We start from the raw sequence: 22,209 nt of genomic DNA, 5'->3' as shown, positions 1-22,209 counted from the left end.
AACAAATACAAAGGAACATCAAAGACAATTAAAAAAGTCTTCGCATTCAAATATAATTCAGCTATGATGATGATAATAATAATAATAATGTTTTTGTTTTTCATATATGATTAATTTTTCAAACGTAACTACTTTTAGCTTGGGGCAATTAATTTCACACAAACACACACACACACACACACACACACATATATATATATATATATATATATATATATATATATATATATATATATATATATATAAACGACATTATTCTCAATATGTAGGATAGCAGTTTTTTTCGGTTAATTGTAATTCAATTTCTCCAAGTAAATGCAGTATTTGGAATCACTGATAGGATCATTGAAATGCATAGTACTTTTTTATAATTTTCAAAGAATTAATAAATCTTAATTTTGATGTTGTTTTTTTTTTCTTTTTTCTTTTTTAATATTAATTAACCTGAAACGATGTGCTGTTGCTTCTTGATGTATTAAACATTTCTGAGACATCTGGAATTGACTGAAAGACTACGAATAATGATATTTAATGTAGTATGACGTAGCCTACATCCTCTTAGGATAAAATAGTAAGGTAAGGCAATATATGACATAACCGTGACGCCTCATTCTCGACAAGTTGTCCTAATGCGCTTGGACCTTTAGGTCATTTAGTGTCTCAATGAAAATACATGACAAATGTGTCTGGTGTAATCCGTTAAGCCAACAACAACCGTCTGTTTTAGGGGTATCGTGTTTTTTTAAGCTCCAACGCAGACGTTTAAAATGTTGGACTCTAAGAAAATCCAGTCCAAGATGTCTAGATATTTTACGAAAACACCCCGTTAGTTTATAGTAATATTTAGGACAATTTTAAGGACGCACAATGAAGATTCTAATTATTATTAGATTTTCCATTCTGTAGTTGCTTGGTCGGCCTACCATTCTTATTCAAACCGGGCTTCCCCTCATAAAAATATTGTTCTTCTCAACATGTTAGACAATGTGAAAAACTATTTATGAACGTCTCCATATAAGATTAACTGTAACAAATATACCGTAACGGCCGGCAAAGCTATAAATTTCAATCACAAGCGGTGTATACTGTATAGCCAATCTGATTATCGCTGTTTCGGCGTTAGCTTCAACCGACCACCCTCTTCGGGGATCACGCGTTATCTATTCTGGTATAAAAACAGAGTGGGAACATGAAAACCATAGTCACTAGTTACTCCGGTTAGGATGCTCAGGGAGGGGAATGAAAAGGAGGGTCCATCAGGGGATAGCGGAATGTGGAGGGTGAGAGGTGAGGGAAAGGGAAGGGATCACAGGAGAGGAAAGGAAAGGAAGGAAGGAAAAAGGGGAGTGAAATAGGAAATTAGCCGTGACAGGGCGAGAACGAAGGAGGGGTTACAAGGGGAGATTTGCATTGAAATGGGGAGGAAGAGAAAGGGAAAGGGGAGGTTAAGTGGTATTTAACGGAATAACAACGAGTTAATGGGAAGAATTAAAGGCTAAATAAGAATAATTGATTGCTTAAAGGTGTTCAGAAATTAATCTGAAATTAAAAGTTCAGGATATCGATGGAAAACCCGTTCTTAAGGTCCATATTATTATTGTCATTATGATCACTATTATTATCAGTTTTATTTTCATCATAATCATTGTTAAGATGGCTGTAAGATGCTATATTGATCAAACAAAATTAAGCTGGTATTGAAATTCCGGAAAACTCGCTTACAAAAACGCTAAACAAAATACTAAATAAGGAGCTGGGTTAGTAATTGATGAAAATATATAATGATCTCTGATATGTAATTCTAGATTTTTTGATTAACTCAAAACTTAGGTTATAGTTTATTTATCAAATTGAATGAACAGCAAACAAATTAAACTAGGATGTAGCCTAAACATGAGGCAAGTACATGTTTGCGTAAATGTATTTATATTGTTCTTTTCATTATACCCAAAGACAGCAAAGATCACACTAACTATATTTTTCAAGATATTCAAACAATTAAAAGACGGAGTTTACCGGTCTGTCATAAGGCGGAGTTTATTCAGGATTCTCTGGGCGGAGCTTCATGACGGCACAAATCAACCAGACAAACGCACATCCCCACCTGACCATAGAGGCCTCATCGCCATGCATCCCTCGACCTGACTCCTCTTCTGACCTGTACAACATCATATATATTGAGCTGCTGAGAAAACTTAATTCGGAAACGGGGCTGAATGACTGATTAGTTTTGTCATGCTTGAATTCCGTTCCTAACAGAAGGCTTTGAAATTTCCGTGGAAATCTGAATCAAATTGATAAAGTCTCACGACTCTCGGTCAACAATAAACAGAACTCCTTGCCCTCCTCCAGAGGAATAACACACATGTCCTGTGTTAAGTATGTCTGTATGCGATAATAATATTCCAACAAGGGCGGGGTGGCGGATGGGGAATGATGATGATGATGCCTTTGCATATTAAATGGTCTTGAAAGACATCGTGAAAGGATTAACACCCGGCGACAGGATTGCAGGATTCTATCACAAGGACGAATCACCATGACTTGATAAGTCTCTCTCTCTCTCTCTCTCTCTCTCTCTCTCTCTCTCTCTCTCTCTCTCTCTCTCTCTCTCTCGCCGGTCGCTTGACATTGATGTTACAAATGGATTTGATATCTCACTCGTAGGTTTGGCTATTCAATTCCATCTGGCAGCCAACGTAATCGGTTATAATAACTGTTTTGGCCGAATTTGGTCTCTCTTATAACATGCAAATGAGTTTGAACGCATGTGTCCTTTTTTCCGGGGCTGAATACAACGATAACGTTGCCGTTAACAAGTATCTTCGTGGGTTTTCCCTCACACCTGTAAATGGTAATCTTGCGATCATATCGTAAAATATTCAATATAATACAGATTGTCCACATTCCTGCAATATTTGCGTTCTCTTCATTATTTGTTCAGGATAATTATTGTCGTTGCATATACAGTCGTATCATGAATAACTATCATCGTCATCTTTAAAAATTGAATTCGGTACTTGAAACTTCGTGTATAAAGTAATTGATCATCATTCAAACATCACCGTCGTTAATAATTCACCTGACTTCCTTCAAGCATTTGGGAGGCTTAGCTCATTTCCGTGTAGTAATTCGTCCCACCAAAAAAGCTCCCACAATCATATTTGACGAAAAGGGCTGTAGCTCTTACTTTTTTTTTTTTTTCAATGGCTTCGAAAGTCAATTGCTCATGTATTGTACATTAACATGTATTTATCAATTAAGGAACAGGACACAAGTAAATTTCAGTCTAATGCAGTTTCTCATATTATTGCGGAAGAATCTCCATGTTATACATGATTTATACACAATATAATCAAACAAACTTTGCTCCTACAGAGTAACGAGGCAGAAGCATCTACTTGAGTGCCGATTTTACTTTTAACTATAGAAAGTTTGCTTTTGTATTTCGTCTTTGCTGAACCAATTACTTGTTTTACTTAGACCCCCATTATCTTTCTCTAGTCTGGCTCTTCCCATCGACTTCTAGCTCCAGTGTTTTTCTCTTAGTATTACCCCCTCCCCCTTTATGAAAACAGTGATCGTGCCTTAAATAATAAGCCCTCGGTGCGAGTTCAGGAAACGTGCCACTTAGCCTATTAAGTAATGACTAATTTCTTTCGTCGTCGTCGTCGTCGTCGGGGGAGGAGGAGGAGTTCCTTGGCGGTGATACTGAACGGATTAATCTCTGCAGGCCACACTCACATTGGTTATAGATTCTTAGAGTGACTCAGCTAGATAAAGGGAGGGAGTAGAACTGTGGGATAGTGTTTAATACAGAGGGAGGAGAAAGGGAGTTGAAAGGTTGGGGGAGGTGTGGTTGTATGAATTCTTAATCTATTTTGTCATGGAGAAACGAAAGGAACTTAGCTGACCGATTCATCACATCGCAGGTAAGACTCTAGAAGACAAGTTGTCATGAGCCGCTGTCCGTGCCTATTGTAGTGTATTTCGTTAAGTGCCCCGATTTTCTTTTTCTTGTCTTTTAGGACATTTCATTCCTTTTAGTGATGAAACGCTAGGCCACTATAATCGTACCGCCACTCAAACCAAAAAGTTGCAGATCGTGTACGTGGAACCGACAGGAATCTTTCGCTGTAAACAGTGAATTCTGCGAGCGTGGAATTAGAATACATGAAAGAAATCGGAAGTGAAATGCAAACAAAAGGAAAACTTTCTTACTGGGTGTGAAGAGAAGGAAAGGGAGATGAAACGGAGGATAACTAGAATGACATGACTTACAAGAGCATTGACTTTCAAAACGAGAAAGAAAAAATTTACACACAATCGTACTTTGGAGTTCACAGGAGAGTAACTAGAGTTACAATTAAGTGATAGATAACAGTTTTTCAAGGTAATTCTGTTAACAGTATTATTGGTACTACTACTATCGTTATTATTTCTCTGAAAAAATAGCTCTTCCATCTTGATCACAGTGCATTGATAATCAGTTAAACCTTTGACTCGTAGTCATTTCATTTGCTAGATGACGTTTATCATGTGAATGACAATTAAAGATTAAGTAATTAGCTTTCCCTCAATGACTTTTGGTATAGAAAGTTATGATTTTCTTTTCAATGTCAGATTTTTTCTTTGTTATTACTTTGATATATATATATATATATATATATATATATATATATATATATATATATATATATATATATATATATATATATATATATATGTGTGTCTGTGTGTGTAGCCAAAGTCAACTAGTGGAAGCTTGCCTTAAAATTTCTCTTACCGTTATTACTTTTCCCATTATTATTCTCTGACTGCCATGAGCCTTTGCAGATGTATTAGGGGGAAAAATGGTAAGGGCATCAAATAACGCTCATTGTTAATGTAAATTTCGTACAAGTATTTCAGCAATGCTTTGATTAACCTATTCATAAAAACTTATCGAAGTGTAACTACCCTTTAATCAAAAACCAATTATTCAGATTGTTTTTACAGTTTCTGCTGCTTTGTAACGACACTGATTAAATCATAATATGCAAATGGGCCCATCGATATGACTGCTTCTCTAATTTGCTTATTATTTGTTATTAAAATAATTTTAGCTTTACATTGCTGTTACTTTTATTTCCATTAACGTATACGCCCAGGTTTAAGTGGTTTTGCTGTTCTTACTATTACTTTTATGTCTTAATCGGCTCTTTTTTTTAATTCAGCCTGATGATGATCGTTGCATATTTCATTTACTTTCATTTTTTTTAACAATGTTGTAAAATATTTTCCCTTCCAAACATTCATTAAACTGATTGAGTAAATGTAAATAACCAAAGGGTCCGGTAGAAGGTCTTGCATCACTAATCCGATGTACATATATGAACTGACTTTGGTGAATAAATCTAAGGTTTAACTACAGACCAGTTGGCAGATTTGCATGAAGAACTACTTTCCTTCGGATTTTTATGCCTATGAATAAATTGAGCCTTAAATATATATATATACACACACACACACACACACACACACACATATATATATATATATATATATGATATATATATATATATTATATATATACTATATATATATATATACATAATGTGTGAGCATCTTACGGTGTCACTTCAATTTCTATTTCTTGTATTTGAATTTTATAACATATATATATATATATATATATATATATATATATATATATATATGTATGTATATATATATATAATATATATATATATGTATATATATAATATATATATATATGTATATATATATATATATATATATGTATATATATATGTGTGTGTGTGTGTGTGTATTATTGCTTGCTAAGCTACAACTCTAGCTGGAAAAGCACGATGCTATAAGCCCAAGGGCTCCAACAGAGAAAATAACCCAGTGATAAAAGAAAATAAGAAAAACTACAAGAGAAGTTTAATAACATTAGAATAAATCTTTGATATATAAACTATAAAAACTTGAAAATGATAAAAGGATAAAAACCTTAAAATAACAAGATTAAAAAGTGTGCCTGTATGTACCCACAAGACAGAAGAAGACCATGGTACAAAGGCTATTGCACTACCCAAGACTAGAGAACAATGGTCCTTCTCCTAGAAGAGCTGCTTACCATACCTAGAGTCTCTTCTACCCTTACCAAGAGGAAAGTAGCCACTGAACACAGGGAAGTAGTTAACATCTTGAAAGAAGAAGAATTATTTGGTAATTTCAGTGTTGTCAATTGTATGAAGAAAGACGAGAATGTGTAAAGAATAGGCCAAACTATTCTGTGTATGTGTCGGCAAAGATAGAATGAGCCGTGACGAGAGAGAAAGGTCTATTGCAGTGTTATCTGGCCAGTCAAAGGACCTAATAACTGTCGCGGTAGTAACTTTTTTTGAATTTTAAGTCGCATATGCATCTTGATATGTAATTCCACCAACCTTTGCAGTTAGCCATAACTTAAACCAAGATGGGAATTATTTGTAGAAAGTGAATCTGCCCTGACCATGCTTCGCATCTAAGCGTCCTGGGCAATTAAATGAAGTAATAGTGATTTATGTACCTGACCATTGAGAGAGAGAGAGAGGGGGGGGGGGTTTAATGGATGAATCACTGAAAGGAAGGATAAGTCATTCATTTTTGTATGAAGATTAAAATGTCTTAGTTTCGAATGCAGGCCCCATTAGATGCTTCTATCCCGAGTAAGTTCCGCTGTACTGTAGGTGCGAGTTATTCTTCAAGTTGGGCGAATTCGATGTAATTTGGCTTAATATTTCAACGGATATAAAAATTTAACGTGTGAATTCGTGATTCAAACTATCATTACGTGTATATATATATATATATATATATATAATATGTGTGTCTGTGTCTATATATATATATATATATATATATAATATGTGTGTCTGTGTCTATATATATATATATATATATATACATGTGTGTGTGCGTATGTTTGTGTATGTATATACATTGGTAAAAACGAGTAATTGCTAGAATATTCATACAATTAGACACTTGACAATTTTCTTTGCATAGAATTTGCAGGAGATTTCCTGATAATTTTACTATTTTTTAAGCATTATTCGACGATGCTCTGTATTTTGAAATATAAGTGAAGGTGTATTCTGAACGGTAATCCGATTCTCTTGCGAGTGATTAAGAATACAGTGATCAAAATCTTAGGTACTATTGGTCAAAAAGTTACTTAAGTGCAGCATAAGTCATATTTCATCGACTAGATAATACAAGCGCTTCAGCTCCATGCTGTAATTATAACTGAATATTTCTCTAAACAAAATCCTGTTTATTATTTTCCTCAGATAAAACTCCACTTAATTCAGAAGATATCTTCATAATGTTTAATAAGATTGATAAGTCAATCTTTCATTGTAGAATGCTTAATTTGGACAAAGGGAAAATTATCAGCACAAAACTTATAAGGAAGTTACATTCTCTTCATATCAAATAGAACTGAATTACTTGACATAATTTTGAGGGAATTCTGTTCCGCTATATTTTCCTTCAGCAAGACACGCTTAGCTTGTACTTGAAGCTGCAGGGAAGGCTACTTGCAGAAATCCAGTCTGCGAAATGTTACTGTACTTCTGTTACTGGAATATTTTGCTTTTGGGAAGAGTTGGTCGACGATAACTGATCATTGACTTTTTCACATTAGTTACTAGACCAGTAACTTATTAAGGTCAGAGCAGTTAACGTTGAAAGGTATACAAAAATTCAAGTAGTACATTACTATGCATTATAAGGAGTACAAAAATCAGTATATAAATCTCACATTCATAATAAGATATGTAAACAACAATAGATTGAAAATATAAACTAATTTACACATGTTAACACTCTGTTCAATAGGTTTGTGCTCTCTCTCTCTCTCTCTCTCTCTCTCTCTCTCTCTATATATATATATATATATATATGTATATATATATATCTACATATATATATATATATATATGTAGATATAGATATACATGTATATATATATATATATATATGTATATATATACATACATATATATGTATATACAGTATATATGTATATGTGTTTCTATATACATATATATATATATATGTATGTATATATATATATATATATATATATTCTGGCCTATTCTTTACATATTTTCTTGTCCTCATACACCTCACAACGCTGAGATTACCAACCAATTTTTCTTCACCCTAGGGGTTACTGTACTGTAATTGTTCAGTGGCTACTTTCCTCGTGCTAAGGGTAGAAGAGACTCTTTAGCTATGGTAAGCAGCTCTTCTAGGAGAAGGACACTCCAAAATCAAACCATTGTCCTCTAGTCTTGGGTAGTGCCATAGCCTCTTTACCATGGTCTTCCACTGCCATGGGTTAGAGTTCTCTTGCTTGAGGGTACATACAGGCATACTATTCTATCTAATTTCTCTTCCTATTGTTTTGTTAAAGTTTATATAGTTTTTATAGGAGGTATTTATTTTAATGATGTTACTCTTCTTAAAGTATTTTATTTTTCCCTTTTTCCTTTCCTCACTGGGCTATTTTCCCTGTTGGAGCCCCTGGGCTTATAGCATCCGGCTTTTCCAACTAGGGTCGTAGCTTAGTAAGTAATAATAATACACACACATATATATATATATATATATGTGTGTGTGTGTGTGTGTGGTGTGTGTGTGTATGTAAACATAAATCTATATATATATATATATATATATATATTATATATATATATATATATATATTTGTATATATATATATATATATATAGCTTATACACACACATATATATATATATATATATATGTGTGTGTGTGTGTGTGTCTACCTATAAATATATATGAATATACAGGATAATGGCTGGGGCAGAATAGAAATGTCATCTACCAAAAAATTAGATCTATAAGAACTATTATTATTAGAGCTCTAAGCCAATCAAACGGTCTAAACATTTGAGCCTCAGAAGGTCTCTCATAAGAATCGAAATAGAATGGCAAAAACGATTTGCTGAAAACAGTGACTAAGGACAACAGAGAGGGAATAATGATGGGGGCCGCTAGATAAATGGACAGGGCCCCAGGTGGAACAAAAGATCACTTGTGTTGCTATAAGATACCACCAGATATGGACCATTTCCTGAAAACAAGGCCATGGGGAGAAGGGTTGGGTGGTAGGAGGTGAGAATTGTGTGTAAGGTGGGGGGGGGGTTTAAGGAAAAGGGGTCATAACCCCTCTCTGATGAATGATAGGGACTTGTTTTCCCCCAATAAGATTTCTTTTTTCCAAAGACTTTTTACGAGGGTTTTTTGTAAGTATATATATATATACTGTATATATATATATATATATATATATATATATATATTTCTGAGGAGGCCCATGCAATTTTCTTGGTCATGGTGTTTCATGAAAATCGAATTGTTTTGACGATGCCTGTTAAACAATAGAATTCACTATGTATTTCATGAGTAGTTTAAAATTCAGTGGTTCATATAGGATCTTTGTATTTATCAATAATATTTATTGAATATAGAAATAATTTATGCTTACCAATACCCAACAATAAAAGAAAATCACACAAGTCTATACTTTAAAACTTTCAAAAGACCTTAAGAGTTTGATGCGAGAAGCATTGAGATAGACAGACAGACCTGGGTTCTGCACAAACAAAACCTGAGAGCATTTATACTTGTGGCTTTCGTCTTAAAGAAACGATTTCATCCAAGCACCGTTCTCAACTGTCAGCTATGGTGTTACAATAGGTCAAGGTAGGTCACTGATCGGTCGACGCTCAAATGATTACCATACTGCACTGATTACAAGAGTATTCCTATACAGCAAAATGACATGTAACTTGTTACTTCATATCGCTTATTGGCGCATTTCACTGCGCGTTTATCAGTAACGGAAAATACACCGTGTGTAATTAATTACTAAACAACCATCCTCAATAATTTGCAACTGTTTTAGAAAACTGGACACTAACATACAATGCTCACTTGTGTTAAGGTTATATCCAATTCGATTGCGATATCACTATCAGTTGGAATTAACAGTATATTGAACTACAACTTTAAATTCCGAAAGAAAAAATCACCGAAACAAAAATTCTACATAGATGGCATTTGCCTACGAGAACAGAAAGTTTCAATTTGGTGGCTTTCTTACATTTTTTTTTTTTTTTTTTGTCATTCAAACTTCAAACAACGAAAATGAGAAATATTATCAGTATAATGATATCTGAGGCATTCCATTCATAAACTTCTATGTCACTTCCAATGATCCATCTAAGGAGGTAAATGGGTAGTTGGGTGAGGTGGGTGATACCAGAGTGTTGGGGGGAGATGAATGGGGACGAGGTCTAGTCATTCTTTGGTGGCTAAAACAAAGCCCCTACTTGAGAAACCTTATCACAAGTTCTTGTTTTGTACCAAGTAACTTGATCCTTAAAGGCATCACAGGCGTAACCCATTTAGAAGAGGAAGCGAACCTCGGTCTGCCCTTAAGGCAAAGTGCCTCAAGGGCTACATTGAAAACACTGTCAGGTCTTGCTGTTACGTATAGCTTCTCATAGACTGGGGCGGCACTCGCTCTGATAGCCGATTGTTACCGAGATTTTTTTTTTCTTTCTCGTGTGTAGTCAGGTGGGGAAGGGTATCAAAGTGACCGTGGAGAACATATTTTCAAGAAAATCATTTCAATAGTTTATAGCAAAAAATAATCCGTGATTTATCCAACATTTACTGAAGAGGTATTTAATGAGCATCGTGAAAGCTTCGATATTTGATGGACAGAAAAATACGAAGCTTTTAATAGATAAGAATGGCTTGAATTTCTAGATAATTATGTGCTTATATATAGGCAATACACAAACACATACACACACACTATATATATATATATATATATATATCTATATAAAACAATCACGAATTTGCCTTCTTTGGAAAAGTATATATATATATATATATATATATATATATACATATATATATATATATGTATATATGTAGATATATATATATGTGTGTAAACAATCACAGGAAAACGTGATGCTCAGATGGAAAAGAACCACAGGGAAAATGCAAATATAAAATATAAGATTAAGTCCCGACTAGTTTCATGATACTTCTTCAGAGGACTGATCATCAGTCCTCTGAAGAAGTATCTGGACTTGAACTTATATTTCATATTTTCATTTTCCCTGTGGTTCTTTTGCATATATATATATATATATATATATGTATATATATATAATATCTATATGTAGATATAAACGTATATTGTGTGTATGTGTGAATACAGTATATATATATATATATATATATATGTATATATATATATATATATATGTATGTATGTATGTATGTATTTATGCATATTTAAGTATATATATATATCTATATATATATATATATATATAGATATATATATATATATATATGTGTGTATATATATATATATATATTATATATATATATATATATATGTACATATATATTATATATATATATATATGTACATATATATTTATATATATATATATATATATGTGTGTGTGTGTACATATATATCTATATATATATACATATATACATATATATTTATGTATATGTATATATATATATATATATATATGTATATATATAAACTTTCATTATTCAGAATTCAATTCTTCAAATATTCGGAGGAAAGCATCAGTTTCCAGTTGTTAACTGGCAGATACGAAACGTGTTTATTGAAGTGCTTTAATGCAACTGTTCTGTTGTATAATGAATCGATCACAAATGAAATTTCTGGCCGGAGGTAAAACACTAAATTCATTTTTTTACATTCCTTTTGAGTGAATACGAAACGAAGCTCCGGGTCTGAAGATCATTAATAATGCTGTAAAAGAGATGTGAACATTAATATTCATATCACTCTAATATGTGTTGTGGCATCTGAATGAAGAATCAAATGAATGCTATTTCTCTTATTAATATTATTCTTTATTTTGAAATGATTGATGAGAAACATCTCTTTTAATTAGATAAAAAAAATTATATCGTAATCTACATTTCATGATTCTACTGTATTATGGTCTTTCCTGTATAAAATGTAATGAGTAAGGTTTAATTATATTAGCACTTAGACAAAATTGTCAACAAAATTTTTAACTACGTGTTTGATAAATTCGTCGTGTAGTCACTTCATCGAAGAATTCATCCTTGAAATTGTTTATACTGAAATTATTGATATAATCACTAGATATACCAAAAGCAGTTTCGCTTTAGCGCTCTTAGATTAAAAATTAATGGTACAACTAACAATTCAGAACTACCATCTTCGCATAAACTCGTTGATATAAAAAGGAAATCGAGCCAGTGATCGGCATCAACTCCCACTGAGATGCTGCATACGGCAATCAAAAAGAAATTATTATTAATGAACTTCTGCCTCCTAGTGAAAACATACTTGACCGGAAAACTAACAAAATCCCCATGGCTCTAGAACCATGTGCAGAGAGAGAGAGAGAGAGAGAGAGAGAGAGAGAGAGAGAAAATTGGGATAAATCCGATGAATTTCTGATCAAAACTGATGACTCGTCACGTAATTTGTGGGAATGCGTGTCCTGGCACACCACCGGATTGATGTAAAAACCCTCAAGAATCAATGATCTTTTGCGTACCATGTTCAAAGTAAAATACAGTAATTACGACGGTAATGAGATATATTATTCTATATTATGTTTGTGTACAGTTGTGAACATCATACCAAGAATGAAAAAAAATAAATCATTCTTTTAGGAAATACAGGTAGATGATATTGGCTTTGTTAATATCAGAAATTAGTAATGATGCGAAATCCTGGATAGCATCATGAAATTCTCCATATTGCTACAATATTCTTTTTTGGTCATGTCTCTTGACTTCAGTTAGATACTTCGTCAATAGATCGTTTTGTTACATAACTATATTTTCATCAATGCCTTGAAACGGGAAAACGTGGTCGTCAAATATTGCATACAGCAAGGAAACAAAAACATCAATTTAAAGTATAGTCCATAGCAATAGGCCATCTCCTTTTTTAGCATTGGCAAATAATTGCTATTAATACCAAATGCTCAAACAAAAGGGGTTATTTCATTCAACATACTGACTTTGAAGAAGTATTACGAAACTACTCAGGACTTAATCTTATATTTCATATTTTCATTTTGCCTTTGGCTCTTTTGCATACATACACACACACACACACACACATATATATATATATATATATGTGCGTGTGTGTGTATATATATATATTCATATATATATATATATATATATATATATATATATATATATATATATATATACACGCTCAATGGCAATAAGAGGCTCAGCTTGCTGGAACAAACTACCTCTTGAAATAAGAAAATGTATAAATGTTAGTTCTGTATCATTCAAAAGGAAACTTAAGCAATATTTTGTTTTAATTTCAATTGAATGTATATATATCCTAGATTTTTACAATCCAATTATTGTGAATTTTATGTAATTAATTATGTAGCAGAATAACCATTTTGTAATGGAATAAAGGTTTTTGACTTTGACTTTAACTTTGATTAATGCACTCAAAATGGGAGACTATATTACAATAGAAAATGAATGAATAAATATACCTTTAGTTACTTTTGTAAGGTTTTCTCATATTTACCCCGCATTGACATGTTTCTTGAACGAATAAATAAAGCGATGAAAAAGAAATTGATAGGTCCTTCGACTCTCCTGATCCAATGAACAACTCCAGTATGGCCATCCTGGCAAGGCCCTTTCAACTCCCATGAGTACATCGCAGAAATACTGCTATCTTCACTATCTAAGAATAGACAGTACTGATCTTTATTAAATGTAAATCTGGCTTGAGGCTCAAAGTGGCACCAATCATTATAACAATCCAGGACCGTTCTCGGTCTGCCGTCTCACAATGGACCGCTGTGTGGGGGGGGCAAGGCTGAGAGCTAGAGAGAGACCTGCGCGACCAAGCCATATTGGGAGACAACGCAGCATTATACTGCCTTAGATTTATAGACTCGTTCTGGAGGTTTCAATTATGCGCTCTCTTAGACTTGTTGTTTTCTATACACAGGCTCCTTTTCACGCAATTTTTTTTTTATGAGGACTGTTCCTACAGGCAAAACATCTTTGCCCATGATTGTTTGCCCTTTTTATTTTCGGTCTGGTTTAATGTCAGTACAGAATCACTAAAGACAATTGCTTGACGGTAGATTAAAACAGTAAGCTGTATGAATTGCACACACGCATATATATATATATATATATATATATATATATATACACGTGTGTGTGTGTGTGGTAGTGGGTTTATTTCACACTCGACGTTTGTTTATTCCTTCACTTTTAGTTGTATTTTACCCAGGCTTTCAAATGTTCCATCTGCAGCGGTTAAGTAATCAGAAATGAAAAAAAAAAAGATTAAGGGCAAGTGAAACTGCTGCCACTCATATGAAAGGAAAAAGAAAACTTCAAAGCCTTTTAAAGATGGCTGCTAACAATACTTGCTTTTTTTCCTCTTATCTAACGTTTTAAGTGAATACTTGATGAATTATGATTTCGTTTCCCGTTTTCATTTGCTAAGTTTCCATCTGCAAATATCACTGATTTCTTTGCAGTTCGTTCTTACTCACTTCGTCTGATAATTTGCAATTAAAGTCTCTCTCTCTCTCTCTCTCTCTCTCTCTCTCTCTCTCTCTCTCTCTCAAGACAAAATGCCAAGCAAAAAAGGGTTAAAATAGTAAAGTAACCTGCAAGCACGGGAAAGATCATTTATTTTTCTTTCAAATCATTTTTTTTTGTAAGAATTTTTCTCTAGCATGTTCCTCATTGAAATACTTCAAGGAACAAAACTTTGTGATATTATTTCAGAAAAGCCTTCAATTTCAAAAGATTCCCAATGTTAGATGCTATTTTCCGCTGAAACCCTTTTGAAACCGATCTCAGTCGAACGAAGTGTTTAACCACGGTCGTAACAAACTGTGTTAATTATCGTACGTTGTGGTCACCACTTCTGGGATAGAGAATGCGAGAAGAAAGAGTCTGTTGTTCTCCCTTGGGCGTCAATGGCCCTGTGGTGTGTTTTCTCTTCTCTGCTTTTCGGCCGTCGAGCATCATTCTAACTAGCCCTACCAGTGCCAAGCCAGAGGGCCTCAGTGATCACACGGATTCGCTCCTCGAATGACCTCAGGAGAGGGAGGTCTTTTGATATTGCCTTAAATGACCACTGTGTAACGCACTACGTTAAATAACCCTGTGGCTCCATTGCGCTTTTGACAGAGGTCAAACCCTTTCAGCTGTTTTTCCACCATGACGCTCGTGTAAGTGAACACTTTTTTTTTCATTGTTCTCTTGCGTATTTCCTACTGTTTCTTGTGCCGTTCGTGACTGAATTATGAATTCTGCTGTTGTTTGGTGCATTAACTCAAGTTTGCTTAGAGTATAATGTATTAATCGACCGGATGTCAGCTGTGTTAAGCATGAAAGGGGAATTTCCTTATTCAATAATCTCCCAAAATTTAGTTTTAAATAGCGTTGGTATTGCCGAGTTTTACTGTATTGTGAAGAACTAATCTACGGAAAATGTTGGCATTGCGAAAGAAAAAAGGTCTGGTTTTCCTAAAACTGTCAATGGAAACTGACATTTCTGGAAGTATTGCATGTCCCTTACACTAACATAGAGTGTGCATGATGACATTTCAACTGCCTAAAGGGTACAAAGATGAACCAGCCCTCTTGCCCCTACAGCATCTTGGGCCCTAAGGATGTTGTAATGTCGTTAAGAAAGAAAAGAAGAACTCAAGTAGATGAGAGTGTCGAGCAACCGCTTGAGAGAGAACAGACACGGGTTTGTGTTGTTGAGCAAGTCTGGAGAAATGCAAGGTGGGGGGAGAGCGAGAGAGAAAGGGGGTGAGTTGGAGGAAGAAGGGTATTGAGAGTTGGGGTAGTGCAGGGGAGCCTTTGAGTGTGAGAAAGACAGAAGAGAGGATAAGGGTGACGGCATACTTGGGTTGTTGTTTGTCTGTGCTATACTTATACGTCACTTTGAAGTTCATCTGCAACCCAAGATATTCTGAAAAGGGAAAAAAGTGATAAGAGACAATGCACCTTCGGAGGGTAACAGTGATAAAGATTATTCATTGAAAACTGTAACGATGTTGATACGCTGAGGAAATAGAGTCGCAAGGACTGATGCAAACTACATCCATACAATTCCCTTTTCAAACAAGTGACCTATTGACTTCAACTCTCCAATACACAAGACTCTGCCTTGTGTTCGCGCTGTTGATTTCGATGTCAGAGAGAGAGAGAGAGAGAGAGAGAGACTCGATTATTATTCATCCAATATGGATTTATGTATCTCCAATTGTATGTGAGGTTTGACAGAATGAGACTAGTTCTCTTCCTCTGTATTTGTCTCACCGTTATCATAGAGAAAAAGAGAGAAGTTGTGAATAGAAGATGGCCGTCGATTTTCCATGAGACAAAGAAAGAACAGGGGAAAGGGTGAGGTGGGATGAAGAAGAGTGCCAAGGAAGATAATCGGTTAGCGCAGTGAATAGGATTATTGTCGTAGGTGTCTCTTATCCGGGTTTCCCAGAGTCGTCATCATTCAGCGGAAGGTTTTGTTACTACGTGGAGTGGGATTTTGTTGTCTGAATTAGCTTATGAGTGGTAGGAAAAGGATATTCCTGGTGTCGATTTGTAATTTTTGTAAATGCTATTGATTATACACCCGACCACTAGAAGGTGGGAATCACGTCCAAGCTACTTGCAAGAAAGGTAAATCAAGTCAAGAAGAAAGATACACATAGCATGTTTACAAAACAGTACATTGTAACCGTATGAACCATCACATTTCGTATTTTGCATAAATATCTGATGCTTAGTTTGATGACACCTACCTAGTGATGTATTTCTATTGAATTTATTTCTAGGAAATACCTTTCTCATCATTAGAGAAGTACCTGGCAGTTTGTCATCTCTCTCTCTCTCTCTCTCTCTCTCTCTCTCTCTCTCTCTCTCTCAACTGTAGATCCTTCCCCATTCTCGGTCCCCCTCCCGTTCGCCTGAGAGGTAATTCCCGACAATTTCCTTGTGCGGATATTGTCCTACCAAGTCATTCTTAGGGAAAATTTCCCGAATCTTTCAAACCACTTTCCGAAAAAGTATAGATCCCTTCCGATGCGCGCCAGACACTTATTTATTGCCAATCACTTTTTCCCGCGATGTATTTCGTGATTTTCCTCTTTTCTTGTCTTTTTTTTTTTTTCCTGAAATACCAATTACGTTTTTGTTCCCTAGACAAATTTTTTATCGATATTTCAGTTATCATTCTAATACACACACACACACACATATATATATATATATATATATATGTGTGTGTGTGTGTGTGTAGATATCATTGGGAGGAGAAAGGATTAATGAGGTGGAATCGTTTAAATATTTAGGAACTCTGATCTCTAATACAGTACAGGATCTTTATAATAGGAGTTTAATGAAAGATTAGAAAAAGCAAATCAGAAAATGGCTAGTTTAGGTAAAATTTGGAAATCAAATTACCTGAAATCACATATAGAAACTAGGCTATATATCAGTTTAGTGAGATCGGTGTTACTGTATGGACATGAGTCGTATTATGACAACGAAACAAGATCCAGCAGATTTTGTAGATTTGAGAACATGGCCGTCAGAAGAATTTTGGGATTTAAATGGCAAGACAGGACTAGAAATGAAACTATAAGGGAGATTACTTGAGTGCCATATGTGGATGAGATCATAGTGAGGGGTAGATGGAGATGGTTTGGGCATGCTCTTCGCACTCCCCAAGAGCATTTAGTTCACCAAACTTTTGACTGGGCTCCACAACTCACTAGAAGAGTTGGAAGACCCAGGCCTACATGGCTAAGGACTATGAAGCATGAAGTAGAAAATAATGAATGAAGAAGTATTGATTTAAAAACTCAAGTTAGAGACGGTTGGCAAAATGTAGGCCTAACCGAAGCCCTTTGCGTCAAAAGGCGTAGGAGATATATATATATATATATATATATATATACATATATATATATATATATATATATACAGCATATATATAATCAAATAAGCCATGTATTTAAATACCTTAATGTCTGGACTCTCTCATATACCTTGCGATCAGAGATCCAAGGGGTAACCAACTCTACGACAATAGCTTCTGGCCGGCCGGGGAATCGTACCCTGGTTCAGGAAACTGGCTTGGCAGTGACATGGTAATGCTATGTCATTGTAATGCCAGTTATCTGGACCAGGGTTTGATTTCCCGGTCGGCCAGAAGCTATCGTCTTTGAGTTGATTCCCCCATGGGTCTCTGATCTCGCAGTTTAAGAGAGAATCCAGACATTCAGATGTTAAAATATATGGCTTAGGTGTATATGAAAAACACGTATAAATGTGCAAAATTTATCATATATATATATATATATATATATATATGTGTGTGTGTGTGTGTGTGTGTGTTTAGTCAGATATGGTGTGCTGTATGTGATGTATATGTATATTAAGTAGTGATATCTTACATGTTTCTATAAAACCTTAATTTTTATACTACAGTAACTAAAGAGCAATGGTATTTTGTAACCTTTTATTAATACTTTATAAAGTTGTTAAATTGTGATTTAAACTTATATGAATGTCAACTTATATATTGATTCGTATGAAAATTTCTCTACATGCTGCTTAGGTTAGACCACTGCAGATTCGAGTATTGATACGAAGATTTTGAGGCTTTGAGAGTAAAACATTTTGTAAAGTCTTTTGTATTTACTGATACAAACAGATTGCAAATGCATTTTCGTTACCTAAAAATAATGTGGTTGTTTCCCATCTTTTTTCTCACCAAAAATTAGCCCTCTTTTCATGAAGTATTCACATATTGTCATGTCAAATTAAGAGCATGTAATACTTCTCTGCATATAAATGTTTATTTTCGTAGGCTAACTGTCTGGTCTTTTAAGCATCATATAACATGGCGCACGGAGGTTAATATTTAACAAAGTAGTTTTAATCACTTATTCAACAGTTTGATCTTTTTTATTACTTATGCTTTTGTTTAATATTACCGATAACATTATAGAGAGTCACACTGTCATAACAGAGGAACAAAATTTTTTCTACGAATTTAAAAAATCTCATCTCATCACCGTGCGTTTGATTTTTCTTCATCTCTATTCCATTCATTGCCTTTTGTTGTCACATATAATCCAGATTAATTTGATTAAATCCAGTCCATTGCCTCTGTTCTATCTCGTTTGTTTTAATCATTGCCAAAAAAATCATCAGTTTTCTTGTGATCTCAGGTGAACAAATAGAAATTTTATTTCCACATGAATTCACAATCATGTGGTATCTTTTCACTAATAATTACATGCTTCTAACCACCTTGTCTGCTACCAAATATTTTTTTTCTTTTAATTACGCTTTCACAAATTACTCTGAGTTTACAAATTGCAAAATTGAAACAATCTCCATGATCTGGATCAAAACGTTTCTGGCGGTACCAGCGTTACTGAGTCTAAATTGCGAAGAAAGACGAACATGATGTAGTTTGTGACCTCGCAGTCTTTTTAAAAATCTCAAGAACTTTACTTTTCATTTTACCATTTTATAATAATACATATTAAACTTAAGTCCATCGTAAATGTTTCCGTCATATTAATCTCCGAGTTTTCCCTTCTCTTTCAATCCTACCTCTGGCATCCTTTCATTCAGTCATTAAACTGTGTCGATTTATGTTTGAGGGAGTAAATATCTTTATGTTATTTACTCTGGCGTTCATTAATCTGTCGAAGCCAGAGTGCGTGAAGCAGGGCTTATGAGACAGTTTCCAAACAGTTTATCATCTTGTTCGAGAACTCTTTTCTCTAGTCCCTCAGAGCAACTTTTTTTATCAAAAGAATATTTTTTCTTTTAGGATTTAATTTTTCCTGTCACATCTTAAAGCCTTTCTTTATGAAACAGTCCTCGCTGAGAATGGAGACCAGACATATAGGCAATCATATCTAGGTAAAAAAAAAAAAATATTTAGAGACTTGAAATATTATTGAACTGAACCATGAATCATAATCATTTTTAAAATGAATATTACAGAAACTTGTGCCTCAAGCACATCAATGCTAATTGAATTTCATATGTTATATAATAAATTGATTTTGGATTTCATAATTTACTGCCAGCATATATACGTTAATTGTATTTATTTCAGGATGCATTTCCTTATGAAGCTCGTGCGTTTCCTAATCTTTCGAACTTTGCAATAATAAAATTATACATACTTCTTACAGACAATGAATTAAGGGTTTCATAAACAGGAACGTATTGTTTCTTGACAAGGGAATCCATTCTTGAAGTGTTGCATTTCATTATTTTCGAAGAAACCTGCAACTGCGAACGTCTTAGCATTTTTACTAAACTAAATGAAGAGTGCCAACTCTCCTTTGTTCCGGATGGTTTTTCTTTTTTCATCAATGACATTAACCTTTCAATTATGATCACATGGTAAGCGAATACTCCGACAATTTGCAATAAGCATTAGTATTTATTTCTTAGCAACTAATCTGATTTTTATTTATCTGCAAAATGCCCCAACCTCTTCCGTGGCATAAACTACTACCATCAATTACCTGAAATATCACGAAGGAAAATTTTCTTGTAGCTATTAAAAAAAAAAAAAAAAAAATCACGTACGTACGAGGCCCGTGGCTGAGAGTTGTCAGTATCCATCATATTTATTTTATTCATCTGTCCTTGCCCCTCGGATAAATCCATTGGAGGTGATGTTTGAATTAACACGACTCCTGCAGAACCTGTGCATGGTGAGAGTTAGCTCCAGCTATGCGTGTGGGCCAAGTGAGGGAGTGGGTGGGCCATCGAGGCTGTCCATAAGTGAAGACGGAGAGGAAATCGTGTAAAATTGTTCGATTGGCAGAAGCGTCGCACTGGGTGACGATCATTTTGACATTTTTTCCTTGTAAGATCCCAAGTTTCATTACCAAGATTATTATTATTGTTTTAATTTGCATTAACGATAACGCATATGGTAAATTGCACGTGTTTGGACTATGGCTGAATAACCGCATGGCTGAATGCAGACTGACATACATTTTCATGGTTGCGTACTTTAGTGACCAATAAAAAACATTGCTGAGAATTATGTAAAATGGGGTGTTGCTCTGAGGAGTCGTCATGGTTGTTCTTTGTGCAGGCATTCACTAATAATGAATCTGTAGAGGTATTCATGATGGTTTACCATAATTACCAAGAATATGGAGGGTAAGACCTTGATAGTAAGAGGCGATTATGCTGCCGATAGGGCCACGAAGTAGATGGACGCTTTGATTAGTGTTCGTTATTCTTATTTTTAAATGTTATGATAAGAGAAAGTCTCCCGTTGCTCCCTCTCCATCTTAAAGGGTGCATGACTCAATAATGATATTGTAATACTGTAGTAGCAGAGGAACATCCAGATGAACACATAAAAGTCTCTTCCGAATGAGCTTGCAACCTGCTTGCTTGTGTACAGTAAGTGAAAGGAACGCACTCGTCTAATAGCATCTATTTTTAGAGCGATCTGTCATTTGGCTTCGATGAGCATGGCTCCCATTCACCCATTTATCCAACAACGTAGCCACATAATGATTTAAAAATACCTTGTAACGTAACTGTAGCTGTCTCTTAATCTGGTACTTGCACTTCCTCCTCCTCCTCCTCCTATTCATACATATTTTCATTCATTCAGTCGTTCATAGTCTTACTCATTCACCCCTTCTGTGACTCATTCACTCACTCATTCATTCACACATACCTAATTGATATATGGAAGCAGCACATGACACTTAGAAGAAGAATCACGGTTTCTGACGAAGAAAACCACAAAAGCATTTCTCGTTAACCACAACGAGGGGTGGGGAGGATGGGGGAGGAGGGGGTTAGGGGTTGTTGACGGAATGCTAACCGCAATTTCGGAAGTGTTCTGAGAGAGAAAGGAAGATAGGAAGAAGAGGAAGACACGGGGAAGAGGAAAATGTAGTTTTTGTTGTGTTGTGGTTTAGTAAGTCTGTAACATATTGCGTTGTTGAGGTTTTGTTTGAGCTATTTAAAGATGGTGATGAGCTACATTTCTCTCAC

At 34.6% G+C, this 22,209-nt stretch overlaps 1 protein-coding gene across 5 annotated transcripts in view; it reads left to right on the top strand.

Moving 5' to 3' along the window:
• LOC137642599 (transcription factor Sox-6-like) overlaps window positions 1–22,209 on the top strand; it is a 176,877-nt gene that overhangs the window by 5,096 nt on the left and 149,572 nt on the right. The window contains exon 1 of one of the 5 annotated variants that reach the window (XM_068375299.1): window positions 15,166–15,362. The exons of the other annotated variants lie outside the window; for them this stretch is intronic. Coding sequence (XP_068231400.1) covers window positions 15,352–15,362 — 11 coding nt within the window. The 5' untranslated portion in view covers window positions 15,166–15,351. Of the gene's footprint in view, window positions 1–15,165; window positions 15,363–22,209 lie in introns of those variants that run through there. 5 annotated transcript variants of the gene reach the window in all.

This window comes from Palaemon carinicauda, chromosome 6 (assembly GCF_036898095.1).
Source record: "Palaemon carinicauda isolate YSFRI2023 chromosome 6, ASM3689809v2, whole genome shotgun sequence".
NCBI classification, from domain to species: domain Eukaryota; kingdom Metazoa; phylum Arthropoda; class Malacostraca; order Decapoda; family Palaemonidae; genus Palaemon; species Palaemon carinicauda.
The sequence above is the reverse complement of the archived record's forward strand: the minus strand, read 5'-3'. Positions and strand labels throughout refer to the sequence as shown.